The sequence below is a fragment of the Pleurodeles waltl genome, chromosome 1_1 (assembly GCF_031143425.1).
Source record: "Pleurodeles waltl isolate 20211129_DDA chromosome 1_1, aPleWal1.hap1.20221129, whole genome shotgun sequence".
Lineage (NCBI taxonomy): Eukaryota > Metazoa > Chordata > Amphibia > Caudata > Salamandridae > Pleurodeles > Pleurodeles waltl.
In genome coordinates this window covers 435,159,137-435,184,330 of record NC_090436.1, presented here as the reverse complement: position 1 = coordinate 435,184,330, position 25,194 = coordinate 435,159,137, and the positions used below count along the sequence as shown (strand labels likewise).

General features: G+C 46.9%; 1 protein-coding gene across 2 annotated transcripts in view; it reads right to left on the bottom strand.

The window, feature by feature from the left end:
* The window catches only part of LOC138284934 (survival of motor neuron protein-like), a 347,932-nt gene that overhangs the window by 187,203 nt on the left and 135,535 nt on the right, over positions 1-25,194 (bottom strand). For both annotated transcript variants that reach the window (XM_069224276.1, XM_069224285.1), the window contains exon 6: positions 2,368-2,439. In XM_069224276.1, coding sequence (XP_069080377.1) covers positions 2,368-2,439 — 72 coding nt within the window. The remainder of the gene's footprint in view (positions 1-2,367; positions 2,440-25,194) is intronic.

The window sequence follows — 25,194 nt, the reverse complement described above, 5'->3', positions numbered from 1 at the left end:
TCTTGACCGGTTCTTTGAAGATCTGCTTTGCGTGCCTTAGCATTCCTGGAAGCATAGGCAGGCTTTGGTAGGTGCTATGGGTGGAGGAGAGGGTGTTGAAAAGGAAGTCATCCTCGACAGGTTCTGCGTGTAACGACACATTATGGAACTCTGCTGCCCTAGCTACCACCTGTGCATACGCTGTGCTGTCCTCAGGTGGCGAGGGCTTGGTAGGGTACGACTCAGGACTATTGTCTGATACTGGGGCGTCGTATAGGTCCCAAGCGTCTTGGTCATCTTGGCTCATGGTGGTATGAGCCGGTGAATGTGACGGAGTCTGTGCCGGTGATATGTGAGTTACAGGTGGAGGAGAGGGTGGCGGAGTTACCTTCTTCACCATTTTTTGTGGTGTTTGTTCTTGAGTTTGGAACTAGAGTCTCCTTTTTCTCCTGATTGGGGGAAGAGTGCTGATTTTCCCTGTCCCACTTTGTATGAAGATCCGCTTTTGTGTGTGGTCTACATCAGTGGTCTGTAACTCTTCTTCAAATCTGTGTTTGCGCATGAGAGGACAGTGATTGTTCCTCTGTATATGAGCTGGCCGTTGGTTCGGTTGCTGGTCGTTTTGGCACCGAAACTGTGTCTCTGCTTGTTTTCGGCTCCGAGGCGAATTTTTTCTTTTTCGGCGTCGAGCTTTCTCGGCGTCGATCTTCCTCGGTGCCGCTGTCTCTGCGCCGAGCAGCTTCGGTTCCGCTGTCTCGGCGTCGATCTTTTTCGGCAGCACTTTCTCGGTCCCGAGATTGCTGCGTGCCTGTGTCTCGACCCGAGTCGGACGATCTCGGCACCAGTTCGGCCTTTTTCGGCGCCGATGGACGGTCACCTACTTTATGGGTTGAGCCATGGCCTGTTGGCAGTGGCGTCCCCTGGGCCTTGTCTGTTTTCTTGTGTGGTGCTTGCTTCGACGTCTTACTCACGGTTTCTTCGACGTCGAATTCCTCTGAGTCCGATTCATGGATGGAGAAGGCTTCCTCTTCTTCTGATTGTCCCTCGAACTCTCGGTGTCCTGTCGGCGTGGACGCCATCTGCAATCTTCTGGCTCGCCGGTCACGGAGCGTTTTTCGGGACCGAAACGCACGACAGGCCTGACACGTTTCTTCCTTGTGCTCGGGCGACAGGCACAAGTTACAGACCAAATGTTGGTCTGTATATGGGTATTTATTGTGGCATTTAGGACAGAATCGGAACGGGGTCCGTTCCATCAGTGTCGATGTTACACACGGTCGGGCCGACCAGGCCCCGACGGGGGATCGAAATTACCCCGAAGGGCTACCAGAGCTCTTCACGATTCGGTGTCGATTCTATTCTTAGCCGATCCCGAGCGAAACAATACCGACGTAGTTTTCCGAAGTTAAGACTATCTTTCCGTCCCGAAACCCGGAGCGAAAAGGAACACGTCCGAACCCGATGGCGAAAAAAAACAATCTAACATGGAGTCGACGCCCATGCGCAATGGAACGAAGGAGGAGGAGTCCCTCGGTCTCGGGACTCGAAAAGACTTCTTCGAAGAAAAACAACTTGTAACACTCCGACCCAACACCAGACGGCGGACTATGCACAACATGTGAATCTGCAGCTACACATGCCACTGAACAGGTGTTTTCTAGATGGTCCAGTTATGTCACAAACATGTTACAAATGCAATGGTTGCAAAGCTGGTTACTAAACTCCAAAAGTACATAGGGCTGCATAGAACATAAAACTCTAAAAAAAACAAAAAAACAAAAAAAAACACTACAGCAAGGCCAAATGCTACAAAGTCACTCCAGATTTGGCCAGGACATTAGATGCCTAGATCAGACCAGTAGTCCGAGACATCTATAACCTATTTATTTTGGAGACTAATGAAGTGCTGTACCATAAAAGTAATAACTCGGGAACGTCTTGTTTGCTTCTCGTTGGCTCTAAATGTTATGTATGTAGACCACTGCTGCAGCTGCAGAAGTCAGGGCAACAAGGATTTGGGTGTAGGCATTGAGAAACACATTTTTTTTTTTTTTTTTTTTTTTAACTTTCCAGCAGTTAAGGTGGTTGCTAAAAAGTGTGATGGATCCTCCAAATTTCCCCATCTGGTAAGACATGCAGAAGAAAATGGTTAAACTGGATAATTTTGCAACACACCGGAATCCACATGTTTGAGACCCTAGAAAGACCAAACATGGGTATCGCCTATGAAGGTGTGGTTTTTCACCAGGAAGTGTTTTAAGGTATTCATTCATATTTGCAATGAGGACAGGATCCAACAAATAAACCATAACAGATAACCAACAAACATTGTTCAGTCAGAGGTATTAATGGTACTCCCACTTTATTAAATGCACAATCACAACTTACTGGAGGTCCTGAAGGGAATGGTGGTGGCCATCCTGATAAAAAGGGAGGAGCATCGCTCACTTTAGACCCAGGCTGCATTGAAAAACAAAACAGAGTATTCCTGAAAAATCAGTGGTTTCTTGTAGGCCAAAATTAACAAATGACAATCAATGTTCATTTTTAATGTACTATGATTTGCCTCAACCTAGTGAACTGCTTCTTGAGATGTAATGAAGTGGGTCACTTTAATCAGCTCCCACCACCCACACAGATGATCTTATGTAGAGTATGCACTCCACTAATAGTAAAGGGCTTGCAGTCATATTTATTCCAGAGTCGAAAACCTGTTGAATTAAATCAATGTTAATTTACAGAAAAGAGTCTGTTAATCTTTTCCAACTAAGCAGGAAGCATGCCATTCAGCTAATAGACTACAAAGTAATTTACGTGAGAATTGTGCTTCAAAACCCAGCAGTAGCAAAGAAAGAAATGTTCCTTATAATGTAACACTTTCCTAGCGAGGGTATCCTCAGAATTCTTCTATACAGAATGAAAGGGCCCTGGGTAGCGCAACACATATCTATATCTATAGATGTAGATATATATTATTATATATATCTCAGTCTCTAGCTCAACCTCGGTCTCCCAATCTCGCTCTCCCAATCTCAACCTCTCTTAATCTCACTCTCTCTCAATCTCTCAAGCAATCGCTCTCACACACTCTCTCCCTCTCTCACAATCTCTCTTTCTCTCACAATCTCTCCCTCTCACCAGCTCGTTTAGAAGAAGATCTAGCCTTGGTAAAAGCCTGATGAAGTATGAGGCAACAATCCATGAAAACGACTGAACGGTCTGTCCATCAAGCTAGAATGCGACATTCTCGCTATACAAAGACAGCAAGAAGAAACTCCTGTTATGCCTGGACCTAGATCAACATGTGGAGAACCTCACCACATTAAGTGCCAGCCCATCGTCAGGATGCCACTGCCAGCACTTACGAAAAGGTATTGCCCATAGAGTCTATCTTTGAGCTTTAAGATCTGTTTTATTAGTTTTAACAGGGTAACCAAAATAGAATAATAGCCCATCTACAACCAGCCGGTAGGAATGTATACGGTAGACAGCCAAGGGCTAGAAGAAGAGCAAGCTAAATTCAGAAACAGAAACAGGGGTTTGACAAAGCCAGGAAGAGTAAGGGGAGAGGGGAAAGGAGAGAGAAAGAGGGAGGAATATTAGACACCAGTCTAGCTGCCGTGATGGCTGGAATGCGTATGAGGGAGGAGGCCATCAGTTCAAAGGCACAGGGTGCTCTTGGTCTGTGTGGGTCAGGCGGAGGATCCGCATGTTTAGCAGGCATGACAATTCACAGAACTCTTTCGAGAGATAGCTAAGACAGGGGCTCCAAGTCTTATAAAAAATGGTTCGAGTGTGAGTCACCACTGTGGTCAGGTTGTCCATTCCTAGCAACCCCCATAGCTTGTGTATGTGCAGAAGCAAATGAATGTCATCCATATCCCACCTAGACAGAAGAACTCGTTTAGCAGCACCTAACGCACAAGTGATCGCCCACCCCCTGGGGGACTTAAGTGAGTATATCAAGGGATTAGGGAGACCTAATAAAACATAGCTGGGGAATGGTGGAATTTCCATGTCGAACATGTCGTTGACCGTGGCCAGAAACTCATTCCAAAACGGATCAAGTTTGGGGCATTGCCATAGCAGCTGTGTGTGTGCGCCCATTTGTCCACAGTGGCACCAACATGCACCGTTTTTGCTTGCATTCCATTGAACAATCCTGGCTGGTGTGTAATACCAATACTGAGTGATTTAAAAAAAACATCTTTGCTTGTGATATTGCGGGTCGAGGCACAGGCGTGGTGAAGGATGTCATTCCAATCTCCATTCCCAATGGTGCGTTCACAATCCCCCATCCCAGGACGCAGTGCGGGCAGCTTTAGAGGCTTTCGTGGGGCAGTAAGAAAAGCATATATATTGGACAGGAGTCGCTTGTCAGAGGAACGGGTGAGAAACCATTTTTCAAAGGGGGTCAGCCAGCATGAGGGCGAAGCCAGAGTTGCGTTAGCCAGTGGCGAACAGCCAGATATTGCCAGCAGTCTGTTGAGGGGATCCCAAAAGCTGCCTGGAGCTGTGGGAAGTCCATGACACCAGTCTAGTTAAACAGGTCACCTATCTTATGGCCTCCTGCCAGGCCAGGAACAAACAGCCATGGCAGGCTGGTGGGGGGTCCAGATATGTGATCTCTTGAGCAGGCCACTGGAAGGTAAAGTCAGACAGTAGCTGTGTTTGGGTGTCTCCAGAGAGGGTCAAATTCAGGATGGCGGATTTCTGAAGATTAGTCTTAAAACCAGAGGCTTTTCCAAGGCCTCTAACTCCCCCATCACTGCACGATGTACAAGAGTCAGACCGAGTCAAGAGAACGTCATCTGTGTAAAGCATGATTATATGCTCTGCCTCACCTCCGAATGCCTGAAATATGCGGGTAATGACGTGTTGGTTCTGCGAACGGCTACATGTACACAGCAAATAATAAAGGTGACAGGGGGCAAGCACCCATGTGGGGTTCCTTGGGCAATAGGGAAGGGTTGAGACAGGATACCATTGACCCCGTACTCTAGCCTGTGTTGAATTGTAATAACACTGAATCCACTGACAACATTGTGGACCCAGTCCCACCTGCTGCAAAACAGCATGAAGAAAAGGCCAATGGACGGGGCAAAAGGCCTTCTCCGTGCTGATAGATAGGAGAAAGGCCAGACTGCCGGAACATTGCATTTTGTCTAGGAGATGGCACACATGCATTGTGTGGTCACTACATTCCCTTTCCGGGGCAAACCTAGTTTGGTCAGGATCTACCAGGCTCTGTATTTATGGCGCTGGTCTGTGCACCAAGATGGCCTCAAAATATTTTGCATCAACGTTGTAAGGAAATGCCTCCTTGGCATGGTTACCCCCTGACTTTTTGCCTTTGCTGATGCTATGTTTTGAATTGAAAGCGTGCTGAGGCCTGCTAACCAGGCCCCAGCACCAGTGTTCTTTCCCTAACCTGTACTTTTGATTCCACAATTGGCACACCCTGGCACCCAGATAAGTCCCTTGTAACTGGTACCTCTGGTACCAAGGGCCCTGATGCCAGGGAAGGGCTCTAAGGGCTGCAGCATGTATTATGCCACCCTAAGAGACCCCTCACTCAGCACAGACACACTGCTTACCAGCTTGTGTGTGCTAGTGAGAACAAAATGAGTAAGTCGACATGGCACTCCCCTCAGGGTGCCATGCCAGCCTCTCACTGCCTATGCAGTATAGGTAAGACACCCCTCTAGCAGGCCTTACAGCCCTAAGGCAGGGTGCACTATACCATAGGTGAGGGTACCAGTGCATGAGCACTGTGCCCCTACAGTGTCTAAGCAAAACCTTAGACATTGTAAGTGCAGGGTAGCCATAGGAGTATATGGTCTGGGAGTCTGTTTTACACGAACTCCACAGCACCATAATGGCTACACTGAAAACTGGGAAGTTTGGTATCAAACTTCTCAGCACAATAAATGCACACTAATGCCAGTGTACATTTTATTGTAAAATACACTACAGAGGGCACCTTAGAGGTGCCCCCTGAAACTTAACCGACTGTCTGTGTAGGCGGACTGGTTCCAGCAGCCTGCCACACTAGAGACATGTTGCTGGCCCCATGGGGAGAGTGCCTTTGTCACTCTGAGGCCAGTAACAAAGCCTGCACTGGGTGGAGATGCTAACACCTCCCCCAGGCAGGAGCTGTAACACCTGGCGGTGAGCCTCAAAGGCTCACCCCTTTGTCACAGCACAGCAGGGCACTCCAGCTTAGTGGAGTTGCCCGCCCCCTCCGGCCACGGCCCCCACTTTTGGCGGCAAGGCTGGAGGAAACAAAGAAAGCAACAAGGAGGAGTCACTGACCAGTCAGGACAGCCCCTAAGGTGTCCTGAGCTGAAGTGACTCTAACTTTGAGAAATCCTCCATCTTGCAGATGGAGGATTCCCCCAATAGGATTAGGGATGTGCCCCCCTCCCCTTGGGAGGAGGCACAAAGAGGGTGTACCCACCCTCAGAGCTAGTAGCCATTGGCTACTAACCCCCCAGACCTAAACACGCCCTTAAATGAAAATGTCACTTACCCAGTGTACATCTGTTCGTGGCATCAGTCGCAGTAGATTCGCATGTTCTGCAATAGCTCGCCATCTGGTGTTGGGCCGGAGTGTTACAAGTTGTTTTTCTTCGAAGAAGTCTTTCGAGTCACGGGACCGAGTGACTCCTCCTTTTGTCTCCATTGCGCATGGGCGTCGACTCCATCTTCGATTGTTTTTCCCCGCAGAGGGTGAGGTAGGAGTTGAATTGTAGTAATAGTGCCCATGCAATGGAGTGACTAAGTATGCACCTATTTAAGGTTGAGATGATACATATATAAATAATTGAAGGTAACTTCCAAACTGCTACAGGCTCCCGGGGAGGCGGGTGGGCACATGCGAATCTACTGCGACTGATGCCACGAACAGATGTACACTGGGTAAGTGACATTTTCAGTTCGATGGCATCTGTCGCTGTAGATACGCATGTTCTGCAATAGACTAGTAAGCAGTTATTTCCCCAAAAGCGGTGGATCAGCCTGTAGGAGTGGAAGTAGTCTGAAATAATGTCCTTAATACAGCTTGACCTACTGTGGCTTGTTGTGCGGATAACACGTCTACACAGTAGTGCTTGGTGAATGTGTGAGGCGTAGACCATGTGGCTGCCTTACATATTTCTTGCATTGGGATGTTTCCTAGAAAGGCCATGGTAGCACCTTTCTTTCTGGTTGAGTGTGCCCTTGGTGTAATGGGCAGCTGTCGTTTAGCTTTAAGGTAGCAGATTTGGATGCATTTAACTATCCATCTGGCTATACCTTGTTTTGAAATTGGGTTTCCTGCGTGAGGTTTTTGAAATGCAATAAAGAGTTGTTTAGTCTTTCTGATGTTTTTTGTTCTGTCAATGTAATACATTAATGCTCTTTTGACATCTAATGTATGTAGTGCCCTTTCAGCTACGGTATCTGGCTGTGGAAAGAACACTGGAAGTTCCACTGTTTGATTTAGATGGAACGGTGAAATAACCTTTGGCAAAAATTTAGGATTGGTCTTTAGGACGACTTTATTTTTGTGTAGTTGTATAAAAGGTTCCTGTATAGTAAACGCCTGAATCTCGCTTACTCTTCTCAGGGAAGTAATGGCGATGAGAAATGCCACCTTCCAGGTTAGAAACTGTATGTCGCAGGAGTGCATGGGTTCAAAAGGTGGACCCATAAGTCTAGTTAGGACAACATTTAGGTTCCATGAAGGAACAGGTGGTGTTCTTGGTGGTATAATTCTCCTAAGGCCCTCCATGAATGCTTTAATGACTGGTATTTTATATAGGGAAGTTGAATAGGTAGTTTGCAGGTATGCAGATATTGCTGCAAGGTGTATTTTAATGGAAGAGAAAGCCAGGTTAGATTTTTGTAAGTGAAGCAAGTAACCCACTACATGTTCTGGAGTTGTGTGTAATGGTTGTATTTGATTAATATGGCAGTAGCAAACAAACCTCTTCCATTTACTTGCATAGCAGTGCCTGGTGGATGGCCTTCTTGCTTGTTTTATGACTTCCATACATTCTTGGGTAAGTTGTAAGTGCCCGAATTCTAGGATTTCAGGAGCCAGATTGCTAGATTCAGCGATGCTGGATCTGGGTGTCTGATCTTTTGGTTGTGCTGTGTCAACAGATCTGGCCTGTTGGGCAATTTGATGCAGGGTACCACTGATAGGTCTAGCAGCGTTGTGTACCAGGGTTGCCTTGCCCAAGTTGGTGCTATCAATATGAGTTTGAGTTTGCTTTGACTGAGTTTGTTTACCAGGTAAGGAAGGAGAGGGAGAGGAGGAAAAGCGTAAGCAAATATCCCTGACCAGTTTATCCATAGGGCATTGCCTTGGGATTGTTTGTGTGGGTACCTGGATGCGAAGTTTTGGCATTTTGCGTTCTCTTTTGTCGCAAACAAGTCTATCTGAGGTGTTCCCCAGAGTTTGAAATAAGTGTTCAGAATTTGGGGGTGAATTTCCCATTCGTGGACCTGTTGGTGATCTCGAGAGAGATTGTCTGCGAGTTGATTTTGTATCCCTGGTATAAACTGTGCAATTAGGCGAATTTGGTTGTGAATTGCCCAATGCCAAATTTTTTGTGCTAGCAGGCTTAACTGCGTGGAGTGCGTCCCTCCCTGCTTGTTTAGATAATACATTGTTGTCATGTTGTCTGTTTTGACGAGAATGTATTTGTGAACTATTATTGGTTGGAAAGCTTTTAGTGCTTGAAAAACTGCTAGCAGTTCTAGGTGATTGATATGCAGTTTTGTTTGATGTACGTTCCATTGTCCTTGTATGCTGTGTTGATTGAGGTGTGCTCCCCACCCTGTCATGGAAGCATCTGTTGTTATTACGTATTGTGGCACTGGGTCTTGGAAAGGCCGCCCCTTGTTTAAATTTATGTTGTTCCACCATAGAAGCGAGAGGTAAGTTTGGCGGTCTATTAACACCAGATCTAGAAGGTGACCCTGTGCTTGAGACCACTGTGATGCTAGGCATTGTTGTAAGGGCCTCATGTGCAGTCTTGCGTTTGGGACAATGGCTATGCATGATGACATCATGCCTAGGAGTTGTAATACCATCTTTGCCTGTATCTTTTGTGTTGGATACATGCGTTGTATGATGGTGTTGAAATTTTGAATTCTTTGTGGACTTGGAGTGGCTACTCCCTTTGATGTGTCTATTATGGCTCCCAGGTATTGTTGTACCTTGCGTGGCAGAATTTTGGATTTTGTGAAATTGACGGTGAACCCGAGTTTGAAGAGGGTTTGTATGATCTGATTTGTGTGATTTGAGCACTGTATGAACGAATGGGCCTTGATTAGCCAGTCGTCCAAATATGGGAACACATGTATTTGCTGCCTTCTTATGTGTGCAGCGACTACCGCTAGACATTTGGTAAAGACTCTTGGTGCGGTTGTTAATCCGAAAGGCAGTACCTTGAATTGGTAATGTATTCCTTTGAATACGAACCTTAGGTATTTCCTGTGAGATGGGTGTATTGGTATATGGAAATAAGCATCCTTGAGGTCTAAAGTTGCCATGTAGTCGTGTAGTTTTAGCAATGGCAATACTTCTTGTAGTGTGACCATGTGGAAGTGGTCTGATTTGATGAAAGTGTTCACTACTCTGAGGTCTAGGATTGGTCTCAGCGTTTTGTCCTTCTTTGGTATCAGAAAGTACAGTGAGTAAACTCCTGTGTTTATTTGTGTGTTTGGCACTAATTCGATTGCATTCTTTTGCAATAGTGCCTGCACTTCTATCTCCAGGAGATTGGAATGGTGTGTTGTTAAATTTTGTGCTTTTGGTGGTATGTTTGGAGGGAATTGTAGAAATTCTATGCAATAACCATGTTGGATAATTGCTAGAACCCAAGTGTCTGTAGTGATTTCCTCCCATGCTTTGTAATAATGACCTATTCTTCCCCCCACTGGTGTTGTGTGGAGGGGGTGAGTGACATGTGAGTCATTGTTTAGTAGTAGGGGTTTTGGGGCTTTGAAATCTCCCTCTATTTCTAGGGAATTGCCCTCCTCTATATTGTCCCCGAAAACCTCCTCTATACTGTCCCTGGTAAGTGGACGGTGTTGCTTGTGAGGTGCTGGCTTGTGTGCTTTGACCCCGAAACCCCCCTCGAAAGGGCGTTTTACGGAATGTGCTGTAATTCCCTCTGCTCTGCGGGGAGTAGAGTGCGCCCATGGCTTTGGCAGTGTCCGTATCTTTTTTGAGTTTCTCAATCGCTGTGTCCACTTCTGGACCGAACAGTTCTTTTTCATTAAAAGGCATATTGAGAACTGCTTGTTGAATCTCTGGTTTAAATCCAGACGTTCGGAGCCATGCATGCCGTCTGATAGTTACAGATGTATTAATTGTCCGTGCAGCTGTATCTGCAGCGTCCATGGAGGAACGTATCTGGTTGTTGGAGATGGTCTGTCCCTCCTCAACCACTTGTTTCGCCCTATTTTGGAAGTCCTTGGGCAGATGTTCAATGAGATGTTGCATCTCGTCCCAGTGGGCTCTGTCATAGCGCGCAAGTAGTGCCTGGGAGTTCGCGATGCGCCACTGGTTTGCAGCTTGTGCTGCGACTCTTTTACCAGCTGCATCGAACTTGCGGCTTTCTTTATCTGGGGGTGGTGCATCTCCAGATGTGTGAGAGTTGGCCCTTTTCCTAGCTGCTCCTACAACAACAGAGTCTGGTGGCAGCTGTGTAGTGATGAAAACCGGGTCCGTAGGAGGCGGCTTATACTTCTTTTCCACCCGTGGTGTGATTGCCCTACTTTTGACCGGCTCCTTAAATATGTCTTTTGCGTGCCGGAGCATACCAGGGAGCATAGGCAGGCTTTGGTAGGAGCTGTGGGTGGAGGAGAGTGTGTTGAACAAGAAATCATCCTCGACCTGTTCTGAGTGGAGGCTTACGTTATGAAATTGTGCTGCTCTAGCCACCACCTGAGAGTACGCGGTGCTGTCTTCTGGTGGAGATGGCTTTGTAGGGTAGGCCTCCGGGCTGTTATCTGACACTGGGGCGTCGTATAGGTCCCATGCGTCCTGATCTTGGTCACCCTGGCTCATGGTGATGTGAGCTGGGGAGTGAGATGGAGTTTGTGCTGGTGAAACGTTAATCACGGGCGGAGGAGAGGGTGGTGGTGTAATTCTTTTAACCACTTTTGGTTGTGGTGCTAGTTCCGTCTGGAACTCCAACCTTCTCTTTCTCCTAATGGGGGGAAGGGTGCTTATTTTTCCTGTCCCCTGCTGAATGAAGATACGCTTTTGCGTATGGTCCACATCAGTTGCTTGTAGCTCTTCCTCAAACCTATGCTTTTGCATTTGGGAGGTTAGCGAGTGCTCTTCTGTATAAGAGCCTGAAGCTGGGTCGCTTGCAGTTTGTTTCGGCGTCGAAACTTTGTCTGCGTGTTTTTTCGGCTCCGAGGTGACTTTTTTCCTTTTCGGGGCCGAAACCTCTCGGCGTCGATCTGTTTCGGTGCCGCTGTCTCGGCGTCGAGCCGTGTCCACACCGGTATCTCGGTGTCGAGGCTTGTTTCCAGCACTTTCTCGGTCCCGAGAAGGCTGCGTGCCGGTGTCTCGACCGGAGTCGGACGATCTCGGCACTGTTTTGGCCTTTTTCGGTGCCGACGGTCGGTCACCGAATTTATGGGTCGAGCCATGGCCTGGTGGCAGTGGCGTCCCCTGGGCCTTGTAAATGTTTCTCTGTGTGTTTTTCGACGTCTTACTCACGGTTTGTGTATCGTCGAATCCTTCGGAGTCTGAGTCTTGGATCGAGAAGGTACCTTCCTCCTCCTGTTCCTCGAACTCCCGTCGGGCTGTCGGTGCGGACGCCATTTGAAGTCTTCTGGCTCGACGGTCTCGGAGTGTTTTTCGGGACCGGAACGCACGACAGGCCTCGCAGGTGTCTTCGCTGTGCTCAGGTGACAGGCACAGGTTGCAGACCAAGTGTTGGTCTGTGTAGGGGTATTTATTGTGGCATTTGGGGCAGAAACGGAACGGGGTCCGTTCCATCGGCGTTCCTCAGCACGCGGTCGGGCCGACCAGGCCCCGACGGAGGATCGAAAAACTACCCCGAAGGGCACCGGAGCTCTTCGATCTTCGATGCGGTGTTGAATCTAAGTACGCCGATCCCGAACGCAACAATACCGACGAAAATCTTCCGAAATTAACTATTTTGTCCGTTCCGAAACTCGGAGCGACAGGAACACGTCCGAACCCGATGGCGGAAAAAAAACAATCGAAGATGGAGTCGACGCCCATGCGCAATGGAGACAAAAGGAGGAGTCACTCGGTCCCGTGACTCGAAAGACTTCTTCGAAGAAAAACAACTTGTAACACTCCGGCCCAACACCAGATGGCGAGCTATTGCAGAACATGCGTATCTACAGCGACAGATGCCATCGAACTTTAGTATTTAAGGTCTCTCCCTGAACCTAGAAATTAGATTCCTGCAACAACAAGAAGAAGGACTGCCTAGCTGAAAACCCCTGCAGAGGAAGACCAGAAGACAACAACTGCCTTGGCTCCAGAAACTCACCGGCCTGTCTCCTGCCTTCCAAAGAACTCTGCTCCAGCGACGCCTTCCAAAGGGACCAGCGACCTCTGAATCCTCTGAGGACTGCCCTGCTTCGACGACGACAAGAAACTCCCGAGGACAGCGGACCTGCTCCAAAAAGACTGCAACTTTATCCAAAGGAGCAGCTTTAAAGAACCCTGCAAACTCCCCGCAAGAAGCGTGAGACTTGCAACACTGCACCCGGCGACCTCGACTCGGCTGGTGGAGAACCAACACCTCAGGGAGGACCCCCGGACTACTCTACGACTGTGAGTACCAAAACCTGTCCCCCCTGAGCCCCCACAGCGCAGCCTGCAGAGGGAATCCCGAGGCTTCCCCTGACCGCGACTCTCTGAAACCTAAGTCCCGACGCCTGGAAAAGACCCTGCACCCGCAGCCCCCAGGACCTGAAGGACCGGACTTTCACTGCAGAAGTGACCCCCAGGAGTCCCTCTCCCTTGCCCAAGTGGAGGTTTCCCCGAGGAAGCCCCCCCTTGCCTGCCTGCAGCGCTGAAGAGATCCCTTGATCTCTCATTGACTTCCATTGCGAACCCGACGCTTGTTCTAACACTGCACCCGGCCGCCCCCGCGCCGCTGAGGGTGAAATTTCTGTGTGGGCTTGTGTCCCCCCCGGTGCCCTACAAAACCCCCCTGGTCTGCCCTCCGAAGACACGGGTACTTACCTGCTGGCAGACTGGAACCGGGGCACCCCCTTCTCTCCATTGAAGCCTATGCGTTTTGGGCACCACTTTGAACTCTGCACCTGACCGGCCCTGAGCTGCTGGTGTGGTAACTTTGGGGTTGCTCTGAACCCCCAACGGTGGGCTACCTTGGACCAAGAACTGAACCCTGTAAGTGTCGTACTTACCTGGTAAAACTAACAAAAACTTACCTCCCCCAGGAACTGTGAAAATTGCACTAAGTGTCCACTTTTAAAACAGCTATTTGTCAATAACTTGAAAAGTATACATGCAATTTTGATGATTTAAAGTTCCTAATGTACTTACCTGCAATACCTTTCAAACAAGATATTACATGTTAAATTTGAACCTGTGGTTCTTAAAATAAACTAAGAAAAGATATTTTTCTATAACAAAACCTATTGGCTGGATTTGTCTCTGAGTGTGTGTACCTCATTTATTGTCTATGTGTATGTACAACAAATGCTTAACACTACTCCTTGGATAAGCCTACTGCTCGACCACACTACCACAAAATAGAGCATTAGTATTATCTCTTTTTACCACTATTTTACCTCTAAGGGGAACCCTTGGACTCTGTGCATGCTATTCCTTACTTTGAAATAGCACATACAGAGCCAACTTCCTACAAACGTTTAGTAAGGAAATCAGTTGGTACGAGGAACACCGCTTAGGATCCTTACCAGGATCAGGAATCACTGTAAGAGTGGCAAGTAGCACTGAATCTGTCAGGGTACCACCAGCGCCAAAATTGTTGCAGAAACCACTAGACAACAGGGATCTTTATTTTTTTTGCATCAATTTCACGCAAGAAGAGCGACCCCTTAGGCAAGGGTCGTTCCCCTGGGGGTACAAATTTATTATAGGCCATTTCTGCCCCCCTTGGGGGCAGATCAGCCTATTTTTATTAGAAACCACTTAGGCACCAGAGATTGGTGTGTGTGTGTGTGTGTGTGTGTTTTGCTTGGGGGGAGCAGCCTCTTAGGCAAGGGTCGCTCCCCATGGGGGCACATTATTTTTGGCCATATTTTTGGAAGGCCCATCAAAGCCCACCAAAGACCAGGGAAGATTTTTTTTTTCTTCAAATTAAGAGGGTGGAGGTATGGCCATACCCCCACCCCAAATAGATTGGGCCAAAGTTGGTCTGCCCACCAGTGGGCAGATGGGGCAATTACCCCCGATCCACACCTGCAAAGGGGGGGGGGGGGAGGGGGGATGTCAGAAAGTCTACTATGGATGTCAGAAAGTCTACTAGATGCCAGGGAATAAAAAATAAAAAAATAGTGGGGTTTTGGCTACCAACCAGTATGGGCCTGGTTATGCCCCCACCCTGACTGAAGAGGGTAACTGTCTTTCAGCTTTCCCCCAGCACACTAAAACATCTCATCCCACGGCAAGCAAGAGGACATTTGATTATTTTGGGTTTTGGTTTTACATTTGGGCCATGAGAGCTTGGCTAACTCTCAAAATCGTCCCACTTGGAATGGTGAGGGCTGCACTTTGGGACCCTGCCATGTAGAAAAATTCACAAGACCTAGACACATCTGAAAACTAAACATCTGGGCGATGCCAGGGTGCTATGCTTAACATGCACCCCGCACCATTTTCTTACCCACAATGCCCTGCAATCCTCCAACTTTGCAGGAATTCACACATTTTTCCCACACTTTTGTGATGGAACCTTTCGGTATCTGCAAAATTCCTACCACCCAGCATTGTCTCATCTATACCGATGAAAATTCTGCTGCACTTGACAGACTAAAAATGTTTTTTTTCAAACTGTACTTTTGGACCCGCTTTAGTTCCCCCCTCAATTTCTACATATTTCTGGCTCTTCCATGTTACAAGCAGTTGGCCGACCTACACAAGTGAGGTATAATTTTTACAGGGAGACTGAGGGGAACGTTGGATGGTAGGAAATTTGTCCCGGTGCGGTGATCCCATACAGAAATGTGGGAAAATTCGATTTTTTAGCTAAAATTTGAGAATTGCTGAGGATTTTGGGTAAGAAAACATTGGGGGAACCACGCAAGTCACACCTCCATGGACTCCCTCGGTGGTCTAGTGTAAAGAAATGGCTCCCTGTTGCAGTTACCCCCCACTTTTTGCCTGATACTGATGCTGACTTGACTGAGAAGTGTGCTGGGACCCTGCTAACCAGGCCCCAGCACCAGTGTTCTTTCACCTAAAATGTACCATTGTTTCCACAATTGGCACACCCTGGCATCCAGATAAGTCCCTTGTAACTGGTACCTCTGGTACCAAGGGCCCTGATGCCAGGGAAGGTCTCTAAGGGCTGTAGCATGTATTATGCCACCCTAGAGACCCCTCACTCAGCACAGACACACTGCTTACAAGCCTGTGTGTGCTGGTGAGAACAAAATGAGTAAGTCGACATGGCACTCCCCTCAGGGTGCCATGCCAGCCTCTCACTGCCTATGCAGTATAGGTAAGACACCCCTCTAGCAGGCCTTACAGCCCTAAGGCAGGGTGCACTATACCATAGGTGAGGGTACCAGTGCATGAGCACTGTGCCCCTACAGTGTCTAAGCAAAACCTTAGACATTGTAAGTGCAGGGTAGCCATAAGAGTATATGGTCTGGGAGTCTGTTTTACACGAACTCCACAGCACCATAATGGCTACACTGAAAACTGGGAAGTTTGGTATCAAACTTCTCAGCACAATAAATGCACACTGATGCCAGTGTACATTTTATTGTAAAATACACCACAGAGGGCACCTTAGAGGTGCCCCCTGAAACTTAACCGACTGTCTGTGTAGGCTGACTAGTTCCAGCAGCCTGCCACACCAGAGACATGTTGCTGGCCCCATGGGGAGAGTGCCTTTGTCACTCTGAGGCCAGTAACAAAGCCTGCACTGGGTGGAGATGCTAACACCTCCCCCAGGCAGGAGCTGTGACACCTGGCGGTGAGCCTCAAAGGCTCACCCCTTTGTCACAGCCCAGCAGGGCACTCCAGCTTAGTGGAGTTGCCCGCCCCCTCCGGCCACGGCCCCCACTTTTGGCGGCAAGGCTGGAGGGAACAAAGAAAGCAACAAGGAGGAGTCACTGGCCAGTCAGGACAGCCCCTAAGGTGTCCTGAGCTGAGGTGACTCTGACTTTTAGAAATCCTCCATCTTGCAGATGGAGGATTCCCCCAATAGGGTTAGGATTGTGACCCCCTCCCCTTGGGAGGAGGCACAAAGAGGGTGTACCCACCCTCAGGGCTACTAGCCATTGGCTACTGACCCCCCAGACCTAAACACGCCCTTAAAATTTAGTATTTAAGGGCTACCCTGAACCCTAGAAAATTAGATTCCTGCAACTACAAGAAGAAGGACTGCCTAGCTGAAAACCCCTGCAGAGGAAGACCAGAAGACGACAACTGCCTTGGCTCCAGAAACTCACCGGCCTGTCTCCTGCCTTCCAAAGATCCTGCTCCAGCGACGCCTTCCAAAGGGACCAGCGACCTCGACATCCTCTGAGGACTACCCCTGCTTCGAAAAGACAAGAAACTCCAGAGGACAGCGGACCTGCTCCAAGAAAAGCTGCAACTTTGTTTCCAGCAGCTTTAAAGAACCCTGCAAGCTCCCCGCAAGAAGCGTGAGACTTGCAACACTGCACCCGGCGACCCCGACTCGGCTGGTGGAGATCCAACACCTCAGGAGGGACCCCAGGACTACTCTGATACTGTGAGTACCAAAACCTGTCCCCCCTGAGCCCTCACAGCGCCGCCTGCAGAGGGAATCCCGAGGCTTCCCCTGACCGCGACTCTTTGAATCCAAAGTCCCGACGCCTGGGAGAGACCCTGCACCCGCAGCCCCCAGGACCTGAAGGACCGGACTTTCACTGGAGAAGTGACCCCCAGGAGTCCCTCTCCCTTGCCCAAGTGGAGGTTTCCCCGAGGAACCCCCCCCTTGCCTGCCTGCAGCGCTGAAGAGATCCCGAGATCTCTCATAGACTAACATTGAAAACCCGACGCTTGTTTCTACACTGCACCCGGCCGCCCCCGCGCTGCTGAGGGTGAAATTTCTGTGTGGGCTTGTGTCCCCCCCGGTGCCCTACAAAACCCCCCTGGTCTGCCCTCCGAAGACGCGGGTACTTACCTGCAAGCAGACCGGAACCGGGGCACCCCCTTCTCTCCATTCTAGCCTATGTGTTTTGGGCACCACTTTGAACTCTGCACCTGACCGGCCCTGAGCTGCTGGTGTGGTGACTTTGGGGTTGCTCTGAACCCCCAACGGTGGGCTACCTTGGACCAAGAACTGAACCCTGTAAGTGTCGTACTTACCTGGTAAAACTAACAAAAACTTACCTCCCCCAGGAACTGTGAAAATTGCACTAAGTGTCCACTTTTAAAACAGCTATTTGTGAATAACTTGAAAAGTATACATGCAATTTTGATGATTTGAAGTTCCTAAAGTACTTACCTGCAATACCTTTCGAATGAGATATTACATGTAGAATTTGAACCTGTGGTTCTTAAAATAAACTAAGAAAATATATTTTTCTATACAAAAACCTATTGGCTGGATTTGTCTCGGAGTGTGTGTACCTCATTTATTGTCTATGTGTATGTACAACAAATGCTTAACACTACTCCTTGGATAAGCCTACTGCTCGACCACACTACCACAAAATAGAGCATTAGTATTATCTATTTTTACCACTATTTTACCTCTAAGGGGAACCCTTGGACTCTGTGCATGCTATTCCTTACTTTGAAATAGCACATACAGAGCCAACTTCCGACATCTAGTTTTCAGAAATTTCTGGATTTGGTAGGTTTCCCTGGATAGCTGCTGAGCCCAGGACCAAAAACGCAGGTGCCCCCCTGCAAAAACAGGTAGTTTTGTATTTGATCATTTTGATGTGTCCAGATAGTGTTTTGGGGCATTTTCTTTCACGGGCAGTAGGCCTACCCACAAAAGTGAGGTACCATTTTTATTGGGAGACTTGGGGGAACGTTGGGTGGAAGGAAATTTGTGGCTCCTCTCAGATTCCAGAACTTTCTGTCACCGAAATGTGAGGAAAAAATGTTTTTTTTAACCACATTTTGAGGTTTGCCAAGGATTCTATGTAACAGAACCTGGTGAGAGCCCCACAAGTCACCCCATCTTGGATTCCCCTAGGTGTCTAGTTTTCAGAAATGTGCAGGTTTGGTAGGTTTCCCTAGGTGCCGGCTGAGTTAGAGGCCAAAATCCACAGTTAGGCACTTTGAAAGAAACAAGTCAGATTTCAATTTAAAAATGTGATGTGTCTATGCTGCGTTTCCTGACGCGAGCATTAGATCTACCCACGCAAGTGAGGTACCATTTTTATCAGGAGACTTGGGGAAAACACAGAATAGCTTAACAAGTGTTATTGCCTCTTGTTTTTCTCAAAATGTTTTCCTTCCAAATATAAGACAGTGTGTAAAAAAGATGTCCATTTGAGAAATGCCCTGTAATTCACATGCTAGTATGGGCACCCCGGAATTCAGGGATGTGCAAATAACCACTGCTTCTCAACACCTTATCTTGTGCCCATTTTGGAAAAACAAAGGTTTTCTTGATACCTATTGTTCACTCTTTATATTTCACCAAATGAATTGCTGTTTGCCCGGTATACAATGAAAACCCGTTGCAAGGTGCAGCTCCCTTATTGGCTCTGGGTACCAGGAGTTCTTGATGAACCTACAAGCCCTATATATCCCCACAACCAGAACAGTCTAGCAGACATAACAGTATATTGCTTTTGAAAATATGACATTGCAGGAAAAGGTTACAGAGTAAAACGTGGAGAAAAATGGCTGTTTTATTTGACCTCAATTTCAATATTTTTTTTATTTCAGCTGTTATTTTCTGTAGGATGCCCTTGTAGGATCTACACAAATTACCCATAGCTGTATCCAGACTTTTGTCTACTTTTCAGAAATGTTTAGCTTCCTGGGAACAGCATTGGTTTCACACCCATTTCTGTCACTAACTGGAAGGAGGCTCAAAGCACCAAAAATAGAAAAAATGGGGTATGTTCCAGTAAAATGCCAAAATTGTATTGAAAAATGTGGTTTTCTGATTCAAGGCTGCCTGTCTCTGAAAGCTGGTGATTTTAGCACTGCAAACCCTTTGTTGATGCAATTTTCAGGGGGAAAAAACACAATCCCTAGGATCTTGGAAAAAAGGACACAAATTTGGAGTGGATAGCTTATGTGGACAAAAAGTTATGAGGGCCTAAGCACGAACTGCCCCAAATACCCAAAAAAAGGCTTGGCACAGGAGGGAATAAGGCCGGGCAGCGGAGGGGTTAATAAAACTGGAATGCTCGTCTCTCATCATAAAAAACAGACAAAGATTTTGATTGCAAAAGTATGAAAAGGTATACTCTTCAAGCAAGGAAAAATTAAATTCCATCAAAATGGATGGTAGGATTAGGAGGACTATCACGACAATGAAATAGGAATAATAAAGGGCATTTAAAACACAAAATGTCTACTTCCTGAAGGAGACTTTCTACCTCTTTTAAGGTTGAAGACAAATAAGATGTACTTTTTTAGATGAGCACTTAGCAAACCAGAACAGATTGAAGCTCAGGTCTCCGCTACCAATTTCTTTTACAAACATTTATTTTCCACAATATATTTTACAATAACTGTCTTTTTTCTAGATCTTTAACTTTTCTGTATTATATCTTGGTGTTTAAAAAATAAGTTTTTTTATGTATTCCAACAAACTTGAGAACATGAACGTAGTGTAAAAAATACCCAAATCCATTACTCCACCGTACCTTCATTAGGAAATCCTCTATACTTCCCATAACCTTATGGGTTCTCCTGAAGAATCACTCACTAATACTTGTTTTTGTGTTTCTTTCTCTTATCCTTGGAGGACCTCAACAGCAGCACAAAGATCGAAGCAGACCTGGATCATGACTCTGATTGTTGCTACAATCGTGATCTCTTGCCTGGTGATCTCTTGCTTGACCTGCCTCTCCTTGATAGCCTTTGGATTCCTTTGACAGCACAAGTCACACCACAACAACTTGTGCCTCACAGTCATGTGTGTCAGTGATGTGTACCTGCCTTTCACACCCACCGCAGTGTTTAAATCTGGACTTTTTTGGTGGGGGCATATTCGTAAGTGAAATGCATGAAGTAAATTTATGGAGAGCAAAAACAAATCACCTCAACTGAGGAGAGTAGCTCCGGGCCAGAACTGAAAAGCGAGGAATAAAAACTGATGGTAGGGAGCTGAAGGGGGAACTAAATTGCTTCAGTGACATCACTATAGCTCCGCTACCGACACAGACAAGGAGCCAGCATCCCCTTTCAGCTGGGAGAGCCATGCTAGATGTTACTTCAACAAGCTTGGCACCTGCACTATTCAGAAGATGAAGAACCTCCTGGTATCAGTACCCATCAAAAATAAGGTTGTACGTAGGTACAACACAGGTTACTATTTCAGCGGGGACAGCTTGAAATGGTATGAAAAAAATAAATAAAATAAAAAAAATCAGAAAATTGCAAAATAAGTTGTAAAGGAATTCATTTTTCTAGCTGAGAGGAACGGATACTGCAGAAAAGATAACAGCACAGATGCCTGTATATATTACTCTGCACCATTTAAAGACAATATGGGTGAAGGGGATGGAAGGTGTAAGACATATGAGAAAGTAAAAGTATGACCAATTTAGAAAAGCATTGCCAAAGCTGAAAGGTCTTGCCTTTGGGAGCCTACTGGCTTTGTCAACCCTTTTTGAAGATGCTGAACAGCATCAGTAAAAAACAACGCTTTTTGCTGATGCCGTTTAGTGCCAGAAAAAAAGAAAAGTGCAACGATATGGCAGCTATTGACAGCTGTGTCTTTCTGTAAGCACGAGCGTGAACCACCATACCATTTAATTTTATTTACTGAACTAAGATTGTTAAGTGCACAAAAGCGATTTAGTGGAGACTGACTCCCCTACAAAAATTATTTTTTAAAAGAACAGCCGATCTGGACTGGGTTGGGTGGAAGCAATGTGGAATAGGTAGGGGTCTAAGAGGGATAGGAGAGAAGCACACAAAGGAGACCGTCAAAGAGTACGAGGCGAAGAAGAACAAGAGAGTGTGCGAACAGCACGTACGAGAAAGCAAACAGAGAAGGTTGAGATATTTGGTAGAGGTTGGGGCAGTAAAAACAAGAGCTGAAAAAAAAAAAACACATTGTAAGGAAATGCCTCCTTGGCATGGTTACCCCCTGACTTTTTGCCTTTGCTGATGCTATGTTTTGAATTGAAAGTGTGCTGAGGCCTGCTAACCAGGCTTGCCAGCTTGTGTGTGCTGGTGAGAACAAAACAAGTAAGTCGACATGGCACTCCCCTCAGGGTGCCATGCCAACCTCACACTGCCTATGCAGTATAGATAAGTCACACCTCTAGCAGGCCTTACAGCCCTAAGGCAGGGTGCACTATACCATGGGTGAGGGCACCAGTGCATGAGCACTGTGCCCCTACAGTGTCTAAGCAAAACCTTAGACATTGTAAGTGCAGGGTAGCCATAAGAGTATATGGTCTGGGAGTCTGTTTTACACGAACTCCACAGCACCATAATGGCTACACTGAAAACTGAGAAGTTTGGTGTCAAACTTCTCAGCACAATAAATGCACACTGATGCCAGTGTACATTTTATTGTAAAATACACCCCAGAGGGCACCTTAGAGGAGCCCCCTGAAACCTTAACCGACTATCTGTGTAGGCTGACTGGTTCCAGCAGCCTGCCACAACCGAGACATGTTGCTGGCCCCATGGGGAGAGTGCCTTTGTCACTCTGAGGCCAGTAACAAAGCCTGCACTGGGTGGAGATGCTAACACCTCCCCCAGGCAGGAGCTGTAACACCTGGTGGTGAGCCTCAAAGGCTCACCCCTTTGTCACAGCACCGCAGGACACTCCAGCTAGTGGAGTTGCCCGCCCCCTCCGGCCACGGCCCCTACTTTTGGCGGCAAGGCCAGAGAAAATAATGAGGAAAACAAGGAGGAGTCACTGACCAGTCAGGACAGCCCCTAAGGTGTCCTGAGCTGAAGTGACTCTAACTTTTAGAAATCCTCCATCTTGCAGATGGAGGATTCCCCCAATAGGATTAGGGAAGTGACCCCCTCCCCTTGGGAGGAGGCACAAAGAGGGTGTACTCACCCTCAGGGCTAGTAGCCATTGGCTACTAACCCCCCAGACCTAAACACGCCCTTAAATTTAGTATTTAAGGGCTTCCATGAACCTAAGAAATTAGATTCCTGAAACTACAAGAAGAAGAGGACTGCTGAGCTGAAAAACCCCTGCAGAGGAAGAACAGAAGACACCAACTGCTTTGGCCCCAGACTTACCGGCCTGTCTCCTGCCTTCCAAAGAAACCTGCTCCAGCAACGCTTTCGAAGGGACCAGCGACCTCTGAATCCTCCGAGGACTGCCCTGCTTCAAGAAAGACAAGAAACTCCAGAGGACAGCGGCACTGCTCCAAAAGAACTGCAACTTTGTTACAGAGGAGCAGATTTAAAGACCCCTGCAAATCCCCGCAAGAAGCGTGAGACTTGAAACACTGCACCCGGCGACCCCGACTCGACTGGTGGAGAACCAACACCTCAGGGAGGACCCTCTGGCGACTCCGAGACCGTGAGTAACCAAAGTTGTCCCCCCTGAGCCCCCACAGCGACGCCTGCAGAGGGAATCCCGAGGCTCCCCCTGACCGCGACTGCCTGAACCTAAAGTCCCGACGGCTGGAAATGAAAATGTCACTTACCCAGTGTACATCTGTTCGTGGCATTAGTCGCTGCAGATTCACATGTTTGGCACAGTCCGCTGCCTGGTGTTGGGCTCGGAGTATTACAAGTTGTTTTCCTTCGAAGAAGTCTTTTTGGTCACGGGACCGAAGGACTCCTCCCTCCTCGGCTCCATTGCGCATGGGCGTCGACTCCATCTTAGATTGTTTTCCCCGCAGAGGGTGAGGATGGAGTTGTTTGGTATAAATAGTGCCCATGCAATGGAGTGAATATGTATGTACGTTAAGAGTTTCTAATAATTATTTACAAATGTTCAGATGTTTAAGATTTATGATCTACTTCTAAACGGCTACAGGCTTCCCGGGGAGGGTACATGTGAATCTGCAGCGACTAATGCCACGAACAGATGTACACTGGGTAAGTGACATTTTCAGTTCGATGGCATATGTTGCTGCAGATACACATGTGTGGCATAGATTATAAAGCAGTTACCTCCCCTAAAAGCGGTGGTTTAGCCTGTAGGAGTTGAAGTAGTTTGGAATAATGTTCTTAGTACAGCTTGGCCCACTGTAGCTTGTTGTGCATTTAGTACGTCTACAGTGTAGTGTTTAGTAAACGTGTGAGGCGTAGACCAGGTTGCAGCCTTACATATTTCGCTCATAGGAATGTTTCCTAGAAAGGCCATTGTAGCACCTTTCTTTCTGGTTGAGTGTGCCTTTGGTGTAATAGGCAATTCTCTTTTGGCTTTAAGATAGCATGTTTGAATGCATCTGACTATCCATCTAGCAATGCCTTGTTTAGAGATTGGATTTCCTATGTGTGGTTTTTGAAAAGCTATGAACAGTTGTTTTGTTTTCCTGATTAGCTTTGTTCTGTCAATGTAATACATTAGTGCTCTTTTGATGTCTAATGTATGTAGTGCCCTTTCAGCCACAGAATTTGGTTGTGGGAAGAACACTGGCAATTCTACTGTTTGATTTAAATGGAATGGTGAGATTACTTTTGGCAGAAATTTTGGATTTGTTCTTAGAACTATTTTATTGTTGTGTATTTGAATAAATGGTTCTTGTATGGTAAATGCCTGTATTTCACTTACTCTTCTGAGGGATGTGATTGCAATGAGAAATGCGACCTTCCAGGTTAGATATTGCATTTCACAGGAATGCATGGGTTCGAAAGGTGGACCCATGAGTCTTGTTAAGACGATGTTAAGATTCCATGAAGGAACTGGTGGTGTTCTTGGTGGTATAATTCTTTTTAGCCCTTCCATGAATGCTTTAATAACTGGTATTCTAAATAGAGACGATGAATGAGTAGTTTGTAGGTAAGCAGATATTGCTGCGAGGTGTATTTTTATAGATGAAAAAGCGAGATTTGCTTTTTGCAAATGTAGTAAGTATCCTACTATGTCTTTAGTAGAGGCATGTAATGGTTGTATTTGATTGGAATGGCAGTAGTAAACAAATCTTTTCCACTTAGATGCATAGCAGTGTCTAGTGGAAGGTTTTCTAGCTTGTTTTATGACCTCCATGCATTCTTGTGTGAGGTCTAAGTGTCCGAATTCTAGGATTTCAGGAGCCAAATTGCCAGATTCAATGATGCTGGGTTTGGATGCCTGATCTGTTGTTTGTGTTGTGTTAACAGATCTGGCCTGTTGGGTAGTTTGACATGCGGTACTAGTGAAAGGTCTAGTAGAGTTGTATACCAAGGTTGTCTTGCCCATGTGGGTGCTATCAGTATGAGTTTGAGTTGGTTTTGACTCAACTTGTTTACTAGATATGGAAGGAGAGGGAGAGGGGGAAAAGCGTACGCAAATATCCCTGACCAACTCATCCATAGAGCATTGCCTTGTGATTCGCGGTGTGGGTACCTGGATGCGAAGTTTTGGCATTTTGAGTTTTCTTTTGTTGCGAACAAATCTATCTGGGGTGTTCCCCAAATTTGAAAGTACTTGTTCAGAACTTGGGGGTGAATTTCCCATTCGTGGACTTGTTGGTGGTCTCGCGAAAGGTTGTCTGCTAGTTGGTTTTGTATTCCTGGAATAAATTGTGCTATTAGGCGAATGTTGTTGTGAATCGCCCACTGCCAAATTTTTTGTGTTAGGAGGCACAATTGTGTTGAGTGTGTTCCTCCTTGTTTGTTTAAATAATACATTGTTGTCATGTTGTCTGTTTTGACAAGAATGTATTTGTGTGTTATTATGGGTTGGAAGGCTTTTAACGCTAGAA